We start from the raw sequence: 25,452 nt of genomic DNA on the forward strand, positions 1-25,452 counted from the left end.
TGCATGGTGACCATTGAAAATGATCTACTGTCATCTCAACTTTCGTTAGTGTATACAAATAATTCCTCCGATAACGCAGCAACTTATTTTCGGCTGGCTTGTTAACAATTTGTGACTTTCAGAGAAGCATCGTGAGCGGCGAATTTTGAGTAAAACCTACACATTTCTCTGGCTGCCATGTTAATATTTGCTTCTTTTGCCAAAACACAGTGAAGTTTACACTGTCTCATCTCACTAACGTGTTGTGCAGACACAGTTGTGAGCGAATTCTGAATGAGTGGTTTATTAAGTACATTAAAAGAGGAATTGTGGAAAAGTAAAGTCAGTAGCTCATGAAAAAGCACATCCTCTGTACAAAAAACCCTGTAATGTCTTCACATACGTTGTTCTAAAGCCCATAGTGTTTCTCATTTCACGAGCTATAGATGGCCCTTCAAAATTACATTCTCTTACCAAAAAAGTCTGTAGTTATTGGAATAACACCTTAGATAACGAAGTTATATATGATAACGATATGGTGAAATACTCTCCTCTTTGCGTGCTGTCATTTGTCAGAAGCTCATTTCGATGACCGAAACTATAAATGAAATAAGAGAAATGTTGTGGATATTTCACACTGACTTTATCGCTGGCGTGGCGCGATCGCGAATGTGTTACATCAGATCAATTTTTCTCGGGATTTTCTACAGACCGATACCTCTGCCCAAATTTAAAGAACAGTTTAACATGTTAGCTAAATTTCATACCCAACAACATATTATGCAATATGCACCGAACGCAGAGTCATAGCGACCCCTATTTTTTGTTGTACAGTTTTCCGAATTTCGCCCAGTGTCTTGCTTTTGCACAAATATCACAATAACTATGACCTTTAACGAAATGGTGGGCACATTATCATGACCCTTGCATATAAGGCTATCAGGAAAGTGAAAATGAATTTTTTTACTGAATAGTTTTTGTAAAATCGTTTGAGAAAGATTGCGGGGTGGGCGCCTCGATTCTGTCTTCGCTGACGAGTCGAAATGTGGAAAACATTTATCGGCCTCCCCTTTGGAACAAATGAATGAACTCTCGCAGCGCTTTGGACGAAAACTGGTCACTGCGCTTGGTCCTCCGTATTCTGTGCGAGCTTAACGTCATCTTGCGTAAGCACAGGCCTCTGTCTTCAAACACGAGTAGTTACTGAACCCACGCCGTACTCCGAAAGGACATTGCGATGTTGGTTTGGAGACCGTGTGTGGTAAAATCTGCTGCTCTCACTTTTCACGCATGCGGTTTAGTATAAAGACATAACACGCTGTTTCGGGCGGACAGACAGTCCTTAAGAGACGTTAACTGCCCGGTCCGCGAGTCCGGGTGGACATCCTCCGCCGCTGCCGCCCACACGCCGCCCGCCGCGTCGCTTATCTGATGGCGGCCGTCCGGAGCCAGGGCTGGCGCAGCCGTCCCCGGTGTGCCCTAAACTCTGAGATACGACCCATTAAAAGGGCGCCGGCATTCGTCGTCAACCTTTACGACCCATAAAAACTCGCACCGCCGTAACGAATTACGTGTTACATGTGTTTATTTTGCTGCGATTATTGGCCTGGACTTCTTACGCCGTTACTCCCGAGTCTTGCTGATAAATTGAGAAACTCATTTGCGGACAGAGTCGCTTCAGATGGATATGAAAGACGTGGCTTGTGTTTCTGACTTGGGGCATTAGAGGAAGGGGGCTGGGGATGGGGGGACAGAAACTGTACTCTGCAACTTCCGGGCTGCAATGTCGTCTCGAACGATCTGTATCATCCAATTCTCGGTATTCATTAAAAAGTTGGTGGGCGTTAAATTTTGCTCTTTCTGCCAGAAATACTGTTGTAGAAGTATGTTATCTAGTTTTCTACGACGCTGGACTGATATTTCATAAACGCGACGTAATCTTAGTTTTCTCGTTATGACAGCCTCTTTTCATACCGAGTGGATCACAATAGCAAAAAAAAAAAAAAAAAAAAAAAAAAAAAAAAAAAAAAAAAAAAAAAAAACATGAAATTGCAAAACGACTTAGTCCAAATTTTCTCGGTGCCTGATTTACGAGTAGAGCCATATTCCAGTGCCCAAACTGCTAAGTTTAACAGAAACATCACTTCAGTCCCAATTTTCTGTACAGTATTTCTAGGACTTGTTTTGCTTGCCAGGTATTTACATATAATTATTAACACATTCATTAATAGCTTTCAGTCGATAATTTATCTATATTAATATAGTCTGCCTCATACCCCATGAACCATGGACCTTGCCGTTGGTGGAGAGGCTTGCGTGCCTCAGCGATACAGATGGCCGTACCGAAGGTGGAACCACAACGGAGGGGTATCTGCTGAGAGGCCAGACAAACGTGTGGTTCCTGAAGAGGGGCAGCAGCCTTTTCAGTAGTTGCAGGGGCAACAGTCTGGATGATTGACTGATCTGGCCTTGTAACAATAACCGAAACGGCCTTGCTGTGCTGGTACTGCGAACGGCTGAAATCAAGGGGAAACTACAGCCGAAATTTTTCTCGAGGGCATACAGCTTTACTGTATGATTAATTGATGTTGGCGTCCTCTTGGGTAAAATATTCCGGAGGTAAAATAGTCCCCTATTCGGATCTCCGGGCGGGGACTACTCAGGAGGACGTCGTTATCAGGAGAAAGAAAACTGGCGTTCTACGGATCGGAGCGTGGAATGTCAGATCCCTTAATCGGGCAGGTAGGTTAGAAAATTTAAAAAGGGAAATGGATAGGTTAAAGTTAGATATAGTGGGAATTAGTGAAGTTCGGTGGCAGGAGGAGCAAGACTTTTGGTCAGGGGAATACAGGGTTATAAATACAAAATCAAACAGGGGTAATGCAGGAGTAGCTTTAATAATGAATAAAAAATAGGAGTGCGCGTAAGCTACTACAAACAGCAGTGAACGCATTATTGTGGCCAAGATAGACACAAAGCCCATGCCTACTACAGTAGTACAAGTTTATATGGAAACTAGCTCTGCAGATGATGAAGAAACTGATGAAATGTATGATGAGATAAAAGAAATTATTCAGGTAGTGAAGGGAGACGAAAATTTAATAGTCATGGGTGACTGGAATTCGTCAGTAGGAAAAGGGAGAGAAGGAAACATAGTGGGTGAATATGGATTGGAGCTAAGAAATGAAAGAGGAAGCCGCCTGGTAGAATTTTGCACAGAGAATAACTTAATCATAGCTAACACTTGGTTCAAGAATCATAAAAGAAAGTTGTATACATGGAAGAATCCTGGAGATACTAAAAGGTATCAGATAGATTGTATAATGGTAAGACAGAGATTTAGGAATCAGGTTTTAAATTGTAGGACATTTCCAGGGGCAGATGTGGACTCTGACCACAATCTATTGGTTATGACCTGTAGATTAAAACTGAAGAAACTGCAAAAAGGTGGGAATTTAAGGACATGGGACCTGGATAAGCTGAAAGAACCAGAGGTTGTACAGAGTTTCAAGGAGAGCATAAGGGAACAATTGACAGGAATGGGGGAAAGAAACACAGTAGAAGAAGAATGGGTAGCTCTGAGGGATGAAGTAGTGAAGGCAGCAGAGGATAAAGTAGGTAAAAAGACGAGGGCTGCTAGAAATCCTTGGGTAACAGAAGAAATATTAAATTAGTTGATGCAAGGAGAAAATATAAAAATTCAGTAAATGAAGCAGGCAAAAAGGAATACAAATGTCTCAAAAATGAGATCGACAGGAAGTGCAAAATGGCTAAGCAGGGATGGCTAGAAGAAAAATGTAAGGATGTAGAAGCTTATCTCACTAGGGGTAAGATAGATACTGCCTACAGGAAAATTAAAGAGACGTTTGGAGAGAAGAGCTCAGATGGAAACCCAGTTCTAAGCAAAGAAGTTAAGGCAGAAAGGTGGAAGGAGTATATAGAGGGTTTATACAAGGGCGATGTACTTCAGGACAATATTATGGAAATGGAAGAGGATGTAGATGAAGACGAAATGCGAGATAAGATACTGCGTGAAGAGTTTGACTGACCACTGAAAGACCTGAGTCGAAACAAGGCCCTGGGAGTAGACAACATTCCATTAGAACTACTGACGGCCTTGGGAGAGCCAGTCCTGAAAAAACTCTACCATCTGGTGAGCAAGATGTATGAAACAGGCGGAATACCCTCAGACTTCAGGAAGAATATAATAATTTCAATCCCAAAGAAAGCAGGTGTTGATAGATGTGAAAATTACCGAACTATCAGTTTAATAAGTCACAGCTGCAAAATAATAGACTTGGAGAAAGCTTTTGACAATGTTGACTGGAATACTCTCTTTCAAATTCTGAAGGTGGGAGGGGTAAAATACAGGGAGCGAAAGGGTATTTACAATTTGTACAGAAACCAGATGGCAGTCATAAGAGTCGAGGGGCATGAAAGGGAAGCAGTGGTTGGGAAGGGTGTGAGACAGAGTTGTAGCCTCTCCCCGATGTTATTCAATCTGTATATTGAGCAAGCAGTAAAGGAAACAAAAGAAAAATTCGGAGTAGGTATTAAAATTCATGGAGAAGAAGTAAAAACTTTGAGGTTCGCCCTCCTGTGCGATTGGTGGTACCCTACGACGTCACCGTTGAGGTCACCGATGCTTCAGCCAGGTGTCAACACATGCGAAGCAAAGTTCACAGCACCAAAGTTTCTTGTGAGGTATTAGGCGTGTTCAAGATGGCACATTATTTGCAAATTTCACCATAATTCTGCTCAACGCCTTTGCAAAACTGTCCCACGATGAGAAAGTCGTCAAATCCCCTCTTAACCAATATTTGACGTTTTCTTTGACGCCTCTGCGAAGGAGGTTGGAACCATGACATATAACGTTGAAATCACTCTGTGTTAGCAGCAGAGAATCGACACGAGGAGCCCTTCACAGGTGACATAAAGGGCCCTCGGGACGGTTATTCCTATACATTTTGCAGTCGAAAACGACGATTGGCAGTACAATGGGCAACAGCCCCACTGTGCGTCATCTGACGTCTTTGTAGTGTAGTGCGAGAGTAGTTGTTGCTCTGACATACTGGGTGTTAAACCAGTAGGGACTGTTCGAAACCATTTGCCGGTATTTGAACGTGATTCAAAGCAGCAGAGGGTGTTTATACTTTGTCAGTCCTCCTGTTTCGCTCAATCCTGTGGCGTGACCAAGGAGAGGAGCAACACAGACATGTGCGCGAACAAAACAGCAAAATATCCCTCTAAGATCTCCAAGTTCGGCAACATCCTCGGTGCCACCTACACAATTTTGTTGAGACAAAAATAATCTTTTGCTCCTGAGCCAAGCAACCCCTTTGACACCACTTAGGTGGGGTTACTTGCCACCAGGCGCTAGAGCAGCCATGGGTCACCACTCAGCTGAATGGATATAGAAATTTCTGGGTGGTACATTTTTAACACGTTCAGCAAAGGTGTTTTGGTGGAACCAAGTGTTTCGTGGAATTGTGGGGTGGGGCGGGGGGGGGGGGGGGGGGGAGCTTGTGGAGGAGCCTTTGCCGTTTTATCCACGGACAACTCAACGTTGCACCTTTCCATGGGAATATTTTTTTGTGTAATTCATCAAGCCAAGCTAAAGTTTTCCGGGCACAAAATCATGCAATAAGAGTTATATGTGGTTGAACTCAAGAAAATCCCGCAGAAGCCTGTTTAGGGATATAGGAATAGTAACTACTGCTTCCCAATATATTTATTCGTTAATGAAATTTGTCATTAAAATATATCACTTTTCAAACTAACAGCTCAATTCATGGAATCAATACTAAAAATAAGAATAATCTTCACAAGGATTTAAAGTCACTTACTCTTGTACAAAAAGATGTGCATTATTCAGGAACACACATTTTCAATAACTTGCCAGCAGCCATAAAACGCCAAAAGAACTGAAATTCAGTTTAAGGGAAGCCTAAAGAATTTATTGGTTGCCAACTCCTACTCCATTGACTCCATTGATGAATTTCTCGGTAGAACCAACTGATTTGTGTGTGTGTATCTGTGTATGTATGTATAAGTACAATCTAACTTCTGCACCATTTCAGTGCAGTAATGTGTTCATTGTAAATAAGTATTGTCGCAGTTATATAATAAGTTTATTACCTTATAAATAAATAAAAACGTTTGTTTTAAATTTTAAATTCAGTGTATTAATGCGATCTTGGTAAATGAGTGTTTGTAAAATGATTCTTTCGTATAGTGTTCATTAAAAAAAGTGACGATCATTCTGCTTGGGATCTGTGGAAGGTACATTAGCTTATTTGGTTCAGTTGTAAATATATGTCATGTATTATTGTTTTTCTGACATGTTCTACATCCAGGAGGACCTCCTCACTGCGGATCAATTGGAATGAAAGTAAATCTAATCTAATCCAAAAACGCCACAGGAGCGCGCGAAATAGGAGGGCTCAAAAAGCATTAGCACGAATTGCTGTTTCGGAATGTGTTTAAATTTCGTTAAAGGGTTTTGAACAGTCCCTAGTGGTACCACCCTGTATATCAGAGGAAAACATCGCGTTCAGTTACATTGTAGCCCCTCGAAGTTCTTAGAATATGGTTGAATCGTCCGAGGGTGTCATCAGTATGGAATGTTGTCAAGAACCTCTTCCTGTTGCTCATCGCACAGCGAACTGTCGTTTCCGACCGTCGATTCCGGGAATCAACACTGCAACGGAAAGTTTGGTTTCATTGACGCCCTTTATGTCACCTACTGAGTGGTTTTCCACCGACTCTGAATGGCAGCGTGGCTGAAATGACCTCGTCAAACCATAAGAAAACCGCGTGACTTCAACGCTCGGTGTCGCGGTTCTGACCTCCACCATCACAGAAGTGTCAAAAGGAGGGGTGAAATGTGGGTAAGAGGGAATGTGACGACCTTCCCATAGTGTGTCACGTCCACGATGGCGTTGGGCAGAAGTAGGGTGAAATTTGGTGCCAATGTGACATGATCAACCCACTCCGTAACTCACATGCACTTCTGAGATGTGACCTTTGTTTCGCATGCCTTGATGTTTGAAGCGTCGCTGAGTCACAGGCTACCTCTCCTTCACATGTATACAGGGGAAGGTTGTAGGCACCTTTGAACTACATTTCAGAATCACACGTCGCAGCGGTAGACAAGTACTGTGTTTCGAAAAAGTAATACGCCTTTTTTTGACAGTGTGTGAAATGACTGTATGCCTAAAATTATGTTAGAGTTTAGCGTGAATAAGCGTATTTTACGCGCGCCACCTGCGAGCCACAGTTTATTTTATTTATAGCAGGCTGCCTCAATGAAAAGTTAACACTAGTTCATGGTACGGTTGTACGCGAGAACCTGACAGCGTACTTTGTATCTACACTACTGGCCATTAAAATAGCTACACCACGAAGATGATGTGCCACATACGCGAAATTTAATCGAGAGGAGGAAGATGCTGTGATATTGAAATGATTAGCTTTTCAGAGCATTCACACAAGATTGGCGCCTACAACGTGCTGAAATGAGGAAAGTTTCCAACTGATTTCTCATACACAAACAGCAGTTCACCGACGTTGCCTGGTGAAATGTTGTTGTGATGCCTCGTGTAAGGAGGAGAAATGCGTACCATCACGATTCCGACTTTGATAAAGGTCGGATTGTAGCCTGTCGCGATTACGGTTTATCGTATTGCGGCATGCTGCTCGTGTTAGTCGAGATCCAATGACTGTTATCAGAATATATAATCGATGGGTTCAGGAGGGTAATACGGAACGCCGTGCTGGATCTCAACGGCCTCGTATCACTAGAAGTCGAGATGACAGGCATCTTATGCGCATGGCTGTAACGGATCTTGCAGCCACGTCTCGATCCCTGAGTCAACAGATGGGGACCTTTGCAAGACGACAACCATCTGCACGATGACGTTTGCAGCAGCATGGACTATCAGCTCGGAGACCATGGCTTCGGTTACCCTTGACGCTGCATCACAGACAGGAGCGACTACGATGCTGTACTCAACGACGAACCCAGGTGCACGAATGGCAAAACGTGATTTTTTCGGATGAATCCAGGTTCTGTTTACAGCATCATGATGATCGCATCAGTGTTTGGCGACATCGCGGTGAACGCACATCGGAAGCGTGTATTCGTCATCGCCATACTGGCGTATCATCCGGCGTGATGGTATGGGGCGCCATTGGTTACATTTCTCGGTCACCACTTGTTCGCACTGACGGCACTTTGAACAGTGGACGTTACATTTTATATGTGTTCGACTCGTGGCTCTACCCTTCATTCGATCCATGCGAAACCCTACATTTCAGCAGGATAATGCACGACTGCATGTTGCAGGTCCTGTACGGGCCTTTCTGGATACAGAAAATGTTCGACTGCTGCCCTGGCCAGCACATTCTCCAGATCTCTCACCAATTGAAAACGTCTGGTCAGTGGTGGCCGAGCGACTGGCTCGTCACAACACGCCAGTCACTACTCTTGATGAATTGTGATATCGTGTTGAAGCTACATGGGCAGCTGTACCTGAACACGCTATCCAAGCTCTGTTTGACTCAATGCCCAGGCGTCTCAAGGTCGTTAATACGGCCAGAGGTGGTTGTTCTGGGTACTGATTTCTCAGGATCTATGCACCCAAATTGAGTGAGAATGTAATCACATGTCAGTTCTATTATATTATATTTGTCCAATGAATACCCGTTTATCATCTGCATTTCTTCTTGGTGTAGCAATTTTAATGGCCAGTAGTGTACATTTTTTATGTACGTTGTATATAAAATGAAGATTTGCATCTATGTATAAAACTACTTACTCGATCAAAAGTGCCAAAATGTGATCCTCTAAAAATGAAGTAAAGAAGGAAGCGATATATATGAAGAACGACGTTGTCTACTGTCAGCATATCATGCATTCGTATAATGGTTTGTTCTCACTGACTGACAAATGCACTTTTCGTAGTTAACAGCTGATGCACCTTATACTTTTATTTGTTAGGCCAATAGTAAATGAAATTTTTATTAATTAATAATTTAAGTTACTACGTATTAGCTTGTCAAATTGCATCGGAACAAACTTAACACTATTAACGAAATTTCAAAAGTAGTGCAATGTAATTGTTTGTTACAATGCGTTTCATGTGACCTGTCAGCCTTTATTGATCGCTGATTTATAGAACGAAGGAAGGAAGATTGGGTTATCGTCCCGGCGACATCAGGTCATTAGAGTCGGAAGACAAGCTTGGATTGTGTCAGGGATGGGGAAGGAAATCGGCAGTGCCCTTTCAAAGGAAACATCCTGGCATTTGCCTAAAGTGATTTAGGGAAATCACGGAAAATCTAAATGTGGATGATTGGACGCGGGCTTAAATCATCGTCCTCCCGAATGCGAGTCCATTTCACCATCTCCTCTGTGGATGGTTTGTAGTTGCTTGTCATACTGAGACGCCGTAATCAAATAAATCTGACACCTGTAAGATTGAATAAGCAACGAATTGACACATTGTCATTTTTTCATATGTTGAGTACTGTTAGCAGTGGAGACTAATTTAAAATTACATAAGAGATGATTTAGTATTGATTCTATTCAGGTCAATTTGATTGAACTTCTTCACTTTCTTATGAATGCAAAGAGAACCGATGTGTATAGGATGCTGGTTATTTAGGTCAATAAGTACTGTTAGTATGCTGGAGGTCATATCCTTTGTCGATAAAAAAACCAATTCGTGTGAATACTCTGCAAAATTTTTCTTTTCATTGTTTAGCCTTTATCTAACAAATTCACATGATTTCGTGACATTAAGACATTCTGTGCTTTTAGTTTGGTTGTGGGATATCTGTGTGGAAAGTGTGAACTTAACATTAAGCCTTATGAAAGGAGGTCAGGTGAAATGATAGAACCTCCACCAACTGGCTTGTGGCAGAGGCTCGGATGGTCGAGTTTACCTGTTGTACATGAGGATGTCAGGCCGCCATATCTTGTTGGGTGTTATCCTGAGGTCCTTGACGCCGCCGTACTCCGACTCGTTCCAGCGCAGGTTGTAGTCCACCCACTCCTGTAACGCCACAGAGCACACACACACATACAAACGCGCGTGCAAGCCAAACAAAGCGGTACACTCCTACACCAGGGCACAAGTCTAAGCACACTCTCCCTTTTTGCAACGACTGTATGTCTAGTATTCTTTCTGATTAAAACTGAAAGTGATAGAAACAATTGAAAATTATAGTCATCCGCAATAAGATATGGAAATAAAGACAATCGAAATAAAGGCAACAACATCTTCGTATTTTTTCTATTATTTTCTTTTTAATTTCATGGAATTTCAGTAGTAGCTATTTCTCAAATTTGAAAATATTATCGTTATCCTTAATCAAATATACAGAAGATCGTTTTACCGCAGATAAATAACAATACAGAGTATATACTGAAGTGCACAGAACTCCTAGTCACAGTACTGCATGCGTTGAAAGTTGAATTTTATTTGTGTCTCAAGTACAAAAAATTAAAATTTAATTCTACTACACTTAACACGTAACTCTACAGATACTGTGACATTTCGATATACTTTACTACCGATAAAAATTCACAAGATATTCGTGAAATGTTACTTCGAACTCTACGTATTAAATTTATTTACGTAGTGAAATGCTAGATAAGAGTGCAAATTTGCTAACGAGCACAAAATAAGTTCAAACTACAAGAGTAAATGTCTAACGTCATGCATATGTAGAATATAGAAGTGAAAAGACATTAGAAATTAAAAAAAGAAAGTAAGAAATGAAAATAGCAGTAAGAAGTAAAACTTCATGCAGGTTGGAGCAGATAAATAAGAGAAGCAATTTATTTTTCATTTATTAAAATATTTAATTTCGTTTTCATTATTTTAGTTGATAATTTAATTTTTCCATTTATTATAGTTAATTTAATAATCTAGTCTTGTTTTGCCGAAGACCGAGGAGTTCTCACACTGGTACGCAAATAGTAAGCGAAGACATCACCCAGTCCACTGTCAGCTCTTAAGCGATAGCGAGTTAAAACTACACCTTAGTAAATATTCTCAACAGTTATTTATAATTTGTTATTTATTACAAATTTATATTTATAAATGATGATTTGGTTGTCACTGTACAGTCCTATGACGAGTACGTAACGTGTCTCCTCACTTTGCTTGTAAGAAACGTGTTCCATACAACATTTGCTTGTTACGCACTGTTACACTAACTCACATTGGTAATGAGTGTAACAAATCTTGAAACTACGTGTACGGGACCTGGACAATGAACAAGATCTCGGTCATTCACAGACATTGCATTTAAATTAAGCTGTCCTAATGCGCCTCGTGAACTGACATGAAGAGTTTATCTGGTAATAGTGCTATTAAGCTTTCAAACTCCACAAGTACTCTACTACGTAACTACGCGGGAGCAAACCTTGGCGGAAAGAGGCGGTGAAATGGTAAATAGTATCTTGACAGCAATCGAAGACATACTTTGTGTCAGTCATGAACCTTGCTAGTATAGCTTTCGTAGTAGACACGTATATGAGAAATGTAATTATCCGTGTTTTGAGTCCTTGTCCAGCACGAAGATTTGACTGGCGACGAAGCTTGCGGTGAACGAGCTCTTCGCCACAAACCGAAGACTGATTCGTCCGCCTGTATATTGCGTCGTTATCACCACTAATGCAATTACGACAGCTCATTGCACCGGACAGCTATTAATGAAATAAAGAAATGTATATTATATTAAATTTAAAGTGAAGTTATTAAGCAACATTTACGAAGTACGCAGTAAACTAATGCATGTATCGCTCTCCCGGCGTTACTCGATTCCATCCTTGAGGACCACAGCAGAACAAGAGCATATCGGTATTTATGGTTTTTTTTTAAAGATGAGTAAGTTGAGGAAGGTTACAGAGTGAGTTTTAAGAAGTGTCACACACACGGCAGCGACTGACGACTTGGTGGTGAAGAAACAGGCAAGTAACAATGGCAACACATTTCATGCAGGAGTGTTTGGAGATGGTTCATTCCATTTGACTCTGTCGTTGTAGCTTCCACGTGAACATCTCCTTGGTTGCTAGTGATGGATGTTTATACTACAGAATTAGTGAGTAATGACACATTTAATTTTTGATCGTTGTCAGATTTCATGTGGAGTGTTTAAAGAAGTCCTCGCTTTAAGCATTATGCAGACTGAAGTGAATCAGTTATGTGATTTACGCTGTAAGGCTATGTGTGACCATAGCATTTATTGATGTGGTAACGGTGTGACAGGTTGAAATGTTTATTTAATTTGACTCAGTATGTCATATTTTAAACTATTCTTTGTCGCTACATAATAATTATCTAGCATCGCAGATTTCTAGTATCTGCGAAACAGTGACAAGTGAGGTAACAAGTTAAATTAGGAACACATTATGTGTCAGATTTGGAAATATGTATCATTTTTGGGGCGTTAAATGTTTGGTTTTGGTACGTAGGTAGAGCGAGGTGGGAGGAAGTGTTGTTGCGACATAGTTTCTACTGTAAAATAGCTATGTACTTAGGTGTCATGCAAGCTGTGCAGCTATTGAAAGATTGTGCTGTTGTGCGTGTTTGGCTAAAACGTTGTTCCTTAATCTGTAAGGATGCGAGTGTTTACTTTTTATTTCAATTCGAGTTATTCCAGGGTGATAATCGTTGCTGATCACGAATGCTTAGCTGAATTAATTCACATAACGGAAGCAGTGAGTAGTATTCAGCTGTTGGTGACTATAATGGTCCACATGCACGTGCTTTACTGATATAAAACAGACTCGATTGTTACTGTCCTTTGTTTAGAACAGATGTATACTCCGTAAATGTATGATCCCAATGAAACGTTTATCTTGTAGTGTTTACCTTAAGCATGGAGCTTTAAAAGTTTCTGTCCGGGAGTAATTTCCTTTTATCGCAAGAAAAAGAAATGAAATTTGCACTGCAGTTAATCAATTGGCGGATTGCATTTTTCATTTCCTCCACACGTTCAAAGCGGGGATCCCAATGAGAATCATTAGTGGTTTGAGGGGACGATAGTTTAATGACGATAAGTGTGACGGGTAAGGCGGTACTTCTCGTCCAGATTTCGCGATGTCAGCAGTGACTTGCCTATCCATGTGAGGTCCTGCACTCTGATGCAATTGCATCAAAGTTTCCAGTAACCCAGTTAATTTATACAAAATATCTGCAAGGCCTTTAGCGATGCAAAGGTGGCGACACACTTCACCAGGCTTTACACGGAGGTTAGCACGATTGGAGTGTGTATAGTTGTCGTCTATGGTTACGTAGCTGTCTTACAGCATCATGATGGTCGCATCCGTGTTTGGCGACATCGCGTGTATTCGTCATCGTATTACCCGACGTGATGGTATGGGGTGCCATTGGTTACACGTCTCGGTTACCTCTTGTTCGCATTGACGGCACTTTGAACAGTGAACGTTACATTTCAGATGTGTTACGACCCGTGGCTCTACCCTTCATTCGATCCCTGCGAAACCAGAAATTTCAGCAGGATAATGCACGACCGCATGTTGCAGGTCCTGTACGGGCCTTTCTGGATACAGAAAATGTTCGACTGCTGCCCTGGCCAGCATATTCTCCACATCTCTCACCAACTGAAAACGTTTGGTCAATGGTGGCCGAGCAACTGGCTCGTCACAATACGCCAGTCACTACTGTTGATGAACTGTGGTATGGTGTTGAAGCTGCATGGGTAGCTATACCTGTACACACCATCCAAGCTCTGTTTGCCTCAATGTCCAAGCTGATCAAGGCCGTTATTACGGCCAGAGGTGGTTGTTCTGGGTACTGATTTCTCAGGATCTATGCACTCAAATTGCGTGAAAATGTAATCACATGTCAGTTCTAGTATAATATATTTGTCCAATGAATACCCGTTTATCATCTGCATTTCTTCGTGGTGTAGCAATTTTAATGGCCAGTAGTGTAGTTTAGTCTCACCGTGACCTCCTCATAGGACGCTGACGTGTTTAGGTTGTGTGCAAAGAAATCTTGAGACCACAATCGTACCTTTTTTTTGAAATATTAATCAGGTACTTTGTTAATTAGATGAGGACGTGGAAGCCTTTTTCGGAAGTAATGATAAACGAAATGAAACTGTGCTCCGCTGTCTACAGTCCTCTGGATCTCTCTCCTGAAACGGAACACTGAGTGCCTGTTAAGATGGACGGAGAGATCGCAGTCGCCGCGGATGCAGCAGCAGCTCGGGGTGTGCTCAGCTCCCGCGGCGCGACTCGGAGGCCGCTGGGTGCGGCGGTCCAGAGCGGCACGCGCCGACCTTCGCCGCCGGCGCCGCCGCCACTGCCGCCACGGCGCCGACGTCTGCGCCTGCTCCGACGCCTTCATTAGCGGTGTCTTTGTCCGCTGCTTAATTACAAGGCGCGCCTGTGCCGCAAACGCCGCACCGCGCAGCTTTGATACAGATCCGCGGTGCGCCGCCGCCGCCGTCACCGCCGGTAATTGACTTTGGCTGCCTGCAGTTTTGCGGCTGCATTCTCCACTGGGACCACTAGAGACGTAATTACCGCGGATCGCCGGCGGAGGAGTGGTCGGCTTGACCTTCAGGTGCTAGTGGACAGGTGTCAGTCAGCGCCTGACGCTCCTCCTGCCCTGCAATGTATTATTCTCGGCTCCTTATTTGGCAGTGAGGGTGTTGTGCGATATTCAGGTTTATTCGTGATGTTTCAGGTCGCCGTTTCGGTCGTCAGCTCCGAGGCTGGTTTGATGCAGCTCTCTATTGCTGTTGCTTTTCTGGCTGAAGTTCGTCGTAGGGGAGAATGAAGATGAGCAGGTAAGTCTACCAATGCGCGTCTCAGGAACACGGTTTTATGGAGTTTAGTCATTCATTGTATGGTAAGGATTACAGACTTCGTCAGACTGCACTTTTTATTGATGTGGATTATTCATAAAACATACATGATCGATTTTGAGTGAGACAATCCATCATCGTATATCAGGGAAACCAACTGCATTTACATCGATTCAGTAAAATACGTAAAGGCCGATAGGGGATAACCAACAGTATCTTGCCATATCACGTAGTTAAATCGTGTAAAGCTGGTTTTTTGTTTTTGTTCCACAATGAAATACGAAACTCGATTGAGTATCGCGTCCTGGTTCACCTTTAGCTAGAGACACCAGGAGATTGCACACATGTCACGAATATCAATATAAGTTTGGTATCATCCATTATTTCGACATTCGTAGCGCAGAAAACAAAAACTGGGTCTGAAGCATGCGTTTATAGCCATGTGCAGTCTGTATAAATCACTAAAAAAGGAAACAGTTGTGTGAAGACGGCGGTTTTTCACACAACTGCAGAGCATCGTCAGTACGTAGTGGAACGCCCATTGCTGGGAAGCAGACCTGAATCTATCGTGGAGTAACACAGATGAGATTATCAAGCCACTCCTGATCTAAATTGTCCGACCCTTCACTGGCAATTCTGCGTAAGTCGCACGGAATACTGGTCCTTGTCGACGTAAAACAACATCTCGTTTCAGTCGATCCCACACATGTTCGATTAGGTTAAAGCCCGGGGAACGGGCCGACCTCTCCATTTTGGTGATTCTAGCATGCTGAAAGAACATGTTCAAGAGAACAGCACAATGAGCACGGTAGTTATCATCCATCAAGATGGAATTGTCACGTAAGTGTTGGCTCCACTATTGGTTGCAGTCCCTGAAACCGTCCTCAACAACCACGAAAATGTAATGCCACCCCAGAACCTTGTTGCACATGTGGGACAAAGTTTTGTAGGCGCTCGATATTGTCGGCGTACAAACAGAGCCGACTTTCGTCCGTAAACAACACCCGACGTCCATGCTGGGGCGTTCATTCTGCATGATTTCTTGCCCATCTGTCCACGGTCTTCTCCTATCGGTTTTATGCCATACATGACGTACCGTAGCCTCTTCGAACGTCCAGTTCAATTCTTGAGCACGCAGCCCAGAGTTCCTTTGACTCAGAAGTCATAGATATCGATCATTCTGTGGACCTGTCGAGCATAGACAGCTTGTGCAGTGTTAGTCCTCAGCACCACCTGTCAACTGGAACCGATTCCATGTCCGAACCAAATCATTTTCACTCCAGTGCACACGTCGAGCAATGTCCGTGGCTGAGAAGTGTGATTTCCAAGGTCATTAATGTTTGCCCATCTCAGAGACTTGACCTTCCGCTATAAGCCGTTTGGTTCTCTTCATGCCTTCAACATTTGGGCTAATCTAGCTCAGAATTAAGCTGGATCCTCCATTCCCCAGTGATATCATCTTGTAGCAGACTATAGCTCTTCCTTAATAATTTTCGCTTTCAAACTAGAAGATTATTGCAATTATGCAGATGCTGTATCTAAGTTTTTTTACGGGTAGAGTTAGAAATTCCTCATCAGATTAAAAAGCTGACGGAGACTGGAGTAAGATTAGTTTCCAATTTGGATCCTCGCTTTGATCTCTGCCTGACTGTAAAAAAATCACCCTAACACAGTTAAAGTCATTCACCCTTTTGGATGATAGGCTTCGGACTACCAATGGCTAGATTGGATGTTTTTTTCGCTGTTAATTTCCTGATATGCAAGTGACGCAAAAGTTCTTTTTATGAGCGGTTTATATACGCAACCGTTCTATCACCTTACAGAGCGATGCCGTGCAATAGTTAGCACACTGGATTCACATTCGTGGTGACTACAGTTCAAATCGGTGTTCGGCCATCCAGAATTAGGTTTTCCGTGATTTCTCTAACTCGCTCCAGGCAAATTCCGAGATGGCTTTTCGAAACGGCACGATCGATTTCCTTTACCATCATTGAGACATTCCAAGCTTATGATCCATCTCTCATTATCGTGATGTTTACGGGAAGTTAAATTCTAATCTTCCTTCCTTTCTTTTGTCACATGTTTCTTTGTGTGGTACGTTAGACATTTTTCTTGCTGACTCGATCCACGACTTCCTCATTTATTACACCATCAGACCATTTTGAACAGTCTGCTGCAACAGAACATTTCAAAGGCTTCCAGTTGTTTCACTTCTGTCTTCCCTATTGTGCAGATTCCGCACCCGTACGGAGCCGTGCTCCAAACATAACTTTCCAAGAATATTTTTCTGACTATAAATATTTTTTTTATAGAAAACGTTTCTGTTTTTACAATTTTCTACTAGGTCATCCTCGCACCGTCCATCTTTATTTACTATATTTCGAATGTAGCAAAATTCATCCACTTCTTCATGAGTCTCATATTCAAGAACAGCAGTTAGCTGCCCGGTGTGGCAGCCTGCTGATACCATGCCAGTGCATCAGTTTCCTTTTTTTTTTTTTTTTTTTTGATTACGTCCATACTATAGCCATTCGCCAGCACATGTTTCACTTCATTAGGTACTCGACAGTTTACTTTCGTTTTCGGCGTCCACCGCTTGCCGTATCACGCTGAATTTCTGCCAGTAGCAAACAACTCCCACACCTTTGCTCTCCACATTTCCTCTTCTATATAAAAATTAAATATTAGTGGTGATAAAGAGGAATACTGCCTCATACCTCTCCTGATTTTAGCCATTTGTATTATTCCGTTAATCTACTTCGCGTAACCTAAGGAGAATGGAGATATATCTTAAAACGTTGTAGCAGAGATTCAGCAGAGAAATGAACTGTAGAAAGTTTTGGAATGATATCTTGGGGAATTTAGTGTAATTTCAGTTTCGGTTAATGAAGTTGGAGCACTAAAAAGAAAAAAAACAAAGGAACATTATTGCAGAATTGCTGATGGCACGGTATTTTCGTCGGAATATTTAATTTTCCTCGTAATACGGAGCCACAAGTCGATTTTGAACACCTGCATTAAAGTTTTGGAGCAATACATCTGATTTAGTTTATCAGTAACCAGTAAATGGACAACAAAATTTAATTTTATGTACAAATTAAAATGAACTCTTTAATTTCTGTTTCAGAGGTGTATTTTATATTCTTCCATACACTCCACTGTAGTATAAATATTTATTAACAGTCTGATCATAAAAAATGTAATGCAGAAGTAGATAATTTTGTATCAGAAATAAAGTAACCACTTATAGTACTTTATTTGTTTGTTAACTTTCTCTGAGTCACTTTTTCCAAAAAAGTAACAAATTTATCTTTCATTTACTGTTGTATCATAATTAATGCAGATGTGCACCACGAAAATGTCAGTGTACCCCCTGAAAATGGACATGCAGCTTCGTAACGTGTTAAGGAGAAAAGTAACATATTGTTACTGACATTGCTGTATTACTAGTAAAAACTGGTTATTACTCGTAAAGATATCTTCAACCGAGAAACGCTATTTATTCACGTATTATGTGTGATTGATGAGGTGGTGAGCGAGTAAAATTAGCGGTGTGAATTGTGAAACACCATCTATTAGAATAACAAAAAGTAATTTGATTGCTTTCCTCCCTGATATAGGAAATTTTTCTACAATGGACAGAAGAATCCACTTACATGAAAAATTTAAATTTTACGTAATAATGTTCTGATTCTGGGATAACCACGTAATTTTTATTTGTGGACCATTAAAGTCGGTTAAAACAGCTGCGATTCCAGTATGGTTGTAAAACGCTAACGCACTTTGTGTACACATACGTCATAAGTGTTTTAAAAAGCTAAATATGCGAAAATCACCTTGAAAGCTACGCAGAAGGAAGGATCTGTAGCGAATTTCACGCACTAGTGTCGAACTAATGTGCATTTTCTGGCAACTAGAACTATGTCTCGTTTGGAACCTGCTACTTTTCGTGCCAAAGTTGTGTATCGATTACAGTTTTATTATAAGAGATGGATTAATAAGGTAGTTCAGATACATGGATAATAGGGAAGGCTTTCTTATCTAACGAGGTTCTACAGTTACGTGGTTGTCTGGGGAAAAATTATGAGTACAAAGTATATAAATTTGCGCATCTGCCGTGTGTGTTTTTAATGAATCAGCAGTTAAAACACTTACCAACGTAAGCCAAATATTTGTAATTAGGAGTTGATTCTTCTCGTCCTATTGCAAGACACAACAGAAGGGAAACAACTGTTGTTAGTGACATGGCATTTCATGCAGCAGGCAGGCGGGCGCGGTCCACAGGCTCAGGAGTTTCATTGGGGGGCGGGGGGTTAAAAGGAGGGCGGGACGGGGGGCAGAGAGGGTGTCTGCGGCCGCTGACCTCTGGACGATCCCAGCCAGGTCAAATTCATTTACTGCCTCCTCAATGCCATCTGCAAAACATTTCAGATCACGCACCTTGTGATTAAGCAGTCATTATCACGTGCATCTATACTAGGCGACTTCGTTCTTGGATTAATCATGGGAGTCATCCTATCTTCTCCTGACGTGCTACCTCCCCCCCCCCCCCCCCCCAAAAAAAGGTCGATACCGTGCGTCTGATCGATTCTGATGAACTTTAGACTTTAGCAATACTGGTCCGGACCTACTCGCAGGTAGCTCGTGTGAAAGGGCTTAGATCACTTCGAACTGTTTTCAAAAAAGAAAGCGGGGCCAAAGATCATGACGCAGGATCCATTTCAGACCGGGTAACACACGAAAATAATAAAATTGTTTTTGTACTTTGCGTCCTGAAACATAATAGTTTTAGAAAAATCAAAGATTTTGTGATTTCTATTCATTTTGAGCACACTTCCGTAGGAAAGCACTTGCTACCTTGGAGGGAGGGGGGCAAATCTTTTAAGACATAAAATTTCTTTTATTTAATATTATAACATGTAAAATACGAGACAGCTTTCATTCTCTTGCCACAGTGTTAAAACTATTGAATATCGCAAAATTAGGACCTCAAATCCAACACTTGAGCTACGGACCACTTAAAGAGCGCTTTCCGTCACAAATATATTTGCAATTTATCGGAAAATACTAGGTGACGGGCCTGAAACGCATATAAAATTTTCACATTTTCGATTGTTCTAAGTTTTCAGTTGGTACGAAACGGATGTTACGACATTTTTTTTTTTCTGAAACGAAAGTGTAGTAACCGAACGACTTTCACAGAAGATACTTCCTAGTGCCCTTCTCTCACCGCCCCCCCCCCCCCCCCTACTAATCTCATCGAAATCGGTGTATCATATGATATTTCCTCTCCTGCTGTTATGAACGTCGTGCAGTCGGATAACATACTTTACAATGGTAGCATCCTATTCATCAAATGGATGAACTTGGAATTACGTCTCGCGGCTGATTAAATTTATAAATCTCCAAATACACAGCCTTATACCATTTATTTCGCACATGATTAGTTTCTAGGATTCAGCTCATATTCTCAAACGCCACCGGTATAACAAACAGCGGGCATTTGTGCTTAGCATTACTTCGCTTGGTGTATGACTTGGATTGTTAGCGGTGGCTCGTACGTGCATACGCTGACTGCGTTAATTCAGTGGATGTAGTTGCTCTTTGTTAATCGTTTCACTAACGGAGCACGCAACGAAGTACCTGATATACATTGAAATCTTATAAAAGCGTAAGCATCTGTATTACAGCATCGTACATTATACGCAGATAGTTGTGTAAAGAAATGATGTTTCATGCCTTTTGGTAATAGTTTTACCTCAAGTGATCTTTGTAATTTTTCCATTTTGATGTTGGCTATACTTAGGCTTTCATCTGTGTTTGTTATACAGATCACATTTGACAATGAAAGGTGGTCTCCTAAACTAGTTCTGTCTTAAACAACTGGTGTAATTTTGATTGTTTGGAGATAATTTTCAGATTTCCATCGAATGCAGCACGGGGTAAACTACGAAGACTTACACGTTTGTATTCATAAACAGCCTTACGATGTGTGTCGAAGTTTACACCGTGTAACACTGTCATTTACCCTTTCGCTCCGTCTAATCCCCAGCTGCACTCGAGTTCCAGCACTTTAGAAGCCCCATTTCTTTTCACTTTATCTCCATGACCAATTTGAGAGATTCATGTGGGAGAATGTATTACGCTGCTTGACGCTTTTTAGTTCGCGTCATCCAGGAACTTCATTCAAGCTCTCCGAGATGCCTTCTTCTGCATGTCACTACTTCGGTTGGTCAGTTCGTGGCGTTCTAGCGCAGCTATTCTTTGAATCTTCTCTACGTCTATTCTGCCTTATAAGGGTCTGAGTTTATGAGAAATATTCAATGATCGCCGAATGAGGGTCTTCTAGGCCACCTTCTAACTGGACGTATTAAACAACGTTAAGATTTTTCCACTAATGCTACGTCTGGCATCTACTTTTCCTACGACCAGATGCTCCTCTGAAAACTTCCCCATCGATATTGTTGTGCTCGAAACTGTTTCCGCTGGAGACGACAAACGTGACAGATCAACGATGAACTAATTTTTCTGTTAACGATTGAGACCTTACATTTACCTGCGGCTGCAACTATCCAGACCATTATTGACCACCGCCCCAAAGATATCAGTTATATATTTTTCACTTCCTCCTCTTAGGGGAAAAGGCGGGCTCTTGCTCTTTGCAGTCACTGGGTTTTTGCTGATTCTGTGTTGCAGCTGGAGTGTTTCTGTGATTAGTTATGTTAAGGGAGAAGGATAAACTTTTAAATCCCACTTGGGAATTTATTAGGAGCTGATTACTGGAGACAGCTCTTTTACTAACGGTAGAACCCTGGGAAACCTTCTGAAACAATGGAAAATGCTAATGATCTATTTAACACGTCGCATGTAAGACTTGAGGATGTTTGACTCCGATGTTACGTGGAAAGTGATGTTTGTTAACCTACTTCTAGGAGTGTGGCAAATAACATCCCTGATTTATTTTTGAACCATGATGTAATTTGGATAGTAATAGCATTATCGTATTAGTACAGAAAACATAGGATTCCAAACCGATACACGGTATTGTGTAAAATATATTTTGCCATCAACCAAAATTAATGATACGAACCACATTGGCGAGTTTCTAAGCTACTAGAAATATAAAGTAATGATTCGATCTATGTTAAGGAAAATGTTACAGCACCCATTAGATTTAGTTCTGACAGTGAAACGTCCCAACTGATACAGTATTTGGCAAAAGAGATTATATATTACCAACCCTTTGCTCTGCAGCCCTACACGAGGTTTTCAGCACGTAAAACTGAGATAACGAAGGAAAGGGAATATCTATTAATCTAAGACTTCTCAACCACTTTCGTTTTCCTGATTCTGCCTATGTCTCTCGCAGAAAAACTTCGACAACTGTATGAGGAACTTCACACGGAAAATTATAATGTAGGCATAAAATTTGGTTATAATGCAAATAAAACAATGCGAAATCAACACACCGAAAAGAAAATTATACCTATTAAGAGTAAAGTCATAGAACCAGTTGGCGATATTTTGTAATTAGGGCAGATGAAGACAACTAGATCGGCATTAAAAGAAATATACAAAAGAGTAAAAGTTGCCTGTATTGGTTTTGGTAAAATGAATACAGATTCCAAAGCTAAGCTTTGAAAACTTTGTATTGTGTAGTTGACGTTTGATGCTAAAATAATTCAAAAACAGAAGGTTGGTCATTGACGACTGGAGGGCTGGATGCACTAAATTTCTAAGAGAGACAGAAAAACGGACAAATGTTTGGAGAAGAAACTGGAATGGGAGCCGCCATTACGACTATAAATAAAACGGAATGGGGGTAGATGGAACATGTAAGTTATCGAACAGATGGTAGAGCGTTCCACGAGATAAGAAAAGACCAAGACGTTGTTGGGGAGATGACGTTAGTAACTATGCTGGATGTGTTTATCTGAAGTCAACAATGAATCAAAATCTCTTGAGGAAGCAGTTATCCAGCTTTGGATGTCAGATGGCAGTGACAACAAATTTAATCCAAACCACACTGATAAACTTTCTGAGATTTGTTTGTGTGGTTTACTGATGAGGCAAGTCTTAGTTGACACCATTTCAGCGAATTGTATGTGTACGAAAATGAAATGATGATGAAGACAACACAACACCATTGATCGAGCAGAGAAAGTCTCTGACACGGCTGGGAATCTTATCCGGATCCCTCCATGAGGTGCGCTAACCACTCAGCCTAAGAGACAAACATTTTCTGATTAACTTGATGTAACAATCTTTCAGTTTTTACATCTGAAAATATAAGATACTAAGAAACAAATACCGAAAATCATTTGAAATAAAAAATAATGTGTGATTATGAATTTTTTCATTACTTGGCGAAATTAATTTGATCCAGAAAAGATTACAATGTAATCAGCAAAGCCTGATTAGCTTAAGCATGTTCCATTAACTTGTATTCCTTTCTCATTTTCTAAACTTAAGGATTTGAAAGTGTACTAGTTTTACGGGAACGAATTTTGTTGTACCGCTGAGAATAGGCTTGGCCTGAGTGTTCCTCATAGTATGTTAAAGGTAATTTTAAATTTCGTACCTTCGTCACGAATACTTTACGACTCATTTATGGTATCTCTCGATAATGTTATTGGTGTTGACATTTCCCACTGACACCTAAAACTACAATCCCGCGTCCGGCCATCCTGATTTAGGTGTTCCATGATTTCCCTAAATCGCTCCAGGCAAATGGCGGGATGGTTCTTTTGAAAGGGCACAGCCGACTTCCTTCGCCATCCTTCCCTAATCCGATGAGACCGATGGCCTTGCTGTCTGGTCTCTTCCCCCAAACAACCCAACCCAGACCCCTAAAACTGATGGAGGTTGCCAGGCAAATGCTGGGATGGTTCCTTTGAAACGGCACGGCCGACTTCCTTCGCCGTCCTTTCCTAAACCGATGAGACCGATGACCTTGCTGTCTGGTCTCTTCCCCCAAACAACCCAACCCAGCCCCTGTAAAACTAATGGAGGTTTCCAGGCAAGTGCCAGGATGGCTCCTTTGAAAGGGCACGGCCCACTTCCTTCGCCGTCCTTCCGTAATCCGATGAGACCGATGACCTTGCTGTCTGGTCTCTTCCCCCAAACAACCCAACCCCCTAAAACTAATGGAGGTTGGCAGCCACAGACACCCAATCCCGCCGGCGCCCCGCCACTGCCTGAGGGCAGCTCGCACCTCGGTTTAAGTAAGGGGGGAGCGGGTCTCCAGGCCTGTGGACGCCTGACGCAGCCAATGAGCAGACAGCGAGTGCGGGGCTGCGCCAGAGAGCAGCAGCGGCGCCTCGGCGCAGCAGACGCGAACACATAGAGGCACACACTCAGCTAGCACCGCCGCCTCTTGCCGTGCCGTGCACACACTCACTCACTGCGGTCCCACTTACCATGTTCAACCAAGCGTTGGTTGTCAGAATTTGGTTCTTTTCGTCCTAGAAAAGAGAGGGGAGAGAAACAAAGAGAGTGGTCAGGTGGCGAAGACAGGAACGCCGCTGGGCTTCGGTGGCGCTTAGCTTAGCTTTGCATTTTGCTGTGCTTTGCTCGGCTGTGCTGTGCTTTGCTTGACACCGCTTTGATGCACCGCTGGTCTTAGTACTAAAGCCATTAACTGGATAACTTGCTGACTGCTGGCAGCTAGTTTCCTGAATACCTGGAAAGCCTCTTACACACTGCCGACTGGTCGCTGGCAGCTGCGATTAACAGCAACAATTGAAGGTTGGAGCAACCAGAAGCAGGAGATAAGGAAACAACAAATGCGGTCTCCAGAATGACATTATCACTCTGCAGCGGAGTGTGCGCTGATATGAAACTTCGTGGCAGATTAAAATTGTCTGCCAGACCGAGACTGCGGCAGGAGAGCTTCTGTAAAGTTTGGAAGGTAGGAGACGAGCTACTGGCAGAAGTAAAGCTGTGAGGACAAGGCGTGAGTTGTGCTTGAGTAGCTCAGTTGGTAGAGCACTTGTCCGCGAAAGGCAAAGGTCCGGAGTTCGAGTCTCGGTCTGGCACTCAGTTTTGATCTGCCAGGAAATGTCAACAAATGCGGTGTTCTCCGCTCCCAGTATGCAGTGGGATGGATGCAGAGGCCAAAGTTCTGGTAGTTTTTGTGACTACTCAGAACGAAGACAAATAAAGAGAATATTGGGTGTAATCTCTGTTGCAAGAACAAAGGAGTGAGACTATATCCAAAGTTTACTATAGTTGTTGATCATTAACGTGAAAATGTCAGTAGGTGTAGCTGTTTTTGTAGATGTTTTCGATGGGTTTTTCATAGAGCAGCAACATACTGTTCCATCAAGTAATTTCATCTCTTTTTTCATAGTATTTCCATTATAAGATGTTGTATTTTCGGCATTAAATTGTTCAGCTACATTGGCCAGCAGTTACTGTTAGTCGCAATATGAATTTTTCAAATTTTTTGCAAAGAAATGAAAAAGTGAAGATTATTTCAAGAATTGTTCTGTCATAACCCCATTAAAAATTTAAATGTTTTTTCAGGCAAAAATGATTAAATTAACGTTTTAAGGTGAGGTAAAAGACAAACTTAGAAATGGTGAATAAACATTGCTTCTCAATTAAGGGGGGGGGGGG

The 25,452-nt window shown here is 41.9% G+C and overlaps 1 protein-coding gene across 6 annotated transcripts in view; it reads right to left on the reverse strand.

Moving 5' to 3' along the window:
- LOC126271869 (neuronal acetylcholine receptor subunit alpha-7) overlaps positions 1 to 25,452 on the reverse strand; it is a 1,066,999-nt gene that overhangs the window by 240,135 nt on the left and 801,412 nt on the right. For 4 of the 6 annotated variants that reach the window (XM_049974212.1, XM_049974213.1, XM_049974215.1 and 1 more), the window contains exons 3-4: positions 18,988 to 19,032; positions 9,928 to 10,037 (exon numbers count right to left, since the gene is read on the reverse strand). In XM_049974212.1, coding sequence (XP_049830169.1) covers positions 9,928 to 10,037; positions 18,988 to 19,032 — 155 coding nt within the window. Of the gene's footprint in view, positions 1 to 9,927; positions 10,038 to 18,987; positions 19,033 to 24,251; positions 24,297 to 25,452 lie in introns of all 6 variants that reach the window. The other 2 variants (XM_049974210.1, XM_049974209.1) reach the window with 1 other exon arrangement.

Source organism: Schistocerca gregaria, chromosome 5 (assembly GCF_023897955.1).
Source record: "Schistocerca gregaria isolate iqSchGreg1 chromosome 5, iqSchGreg1.2, whole genome shotgun sequence".
Classification (NCBI taxonomy): Eukaryota; Metazoa; Arthropoda; class Insecta; order Orthoptera; family Acrididae; genus Schistocerca; species Schistocerca gregaria.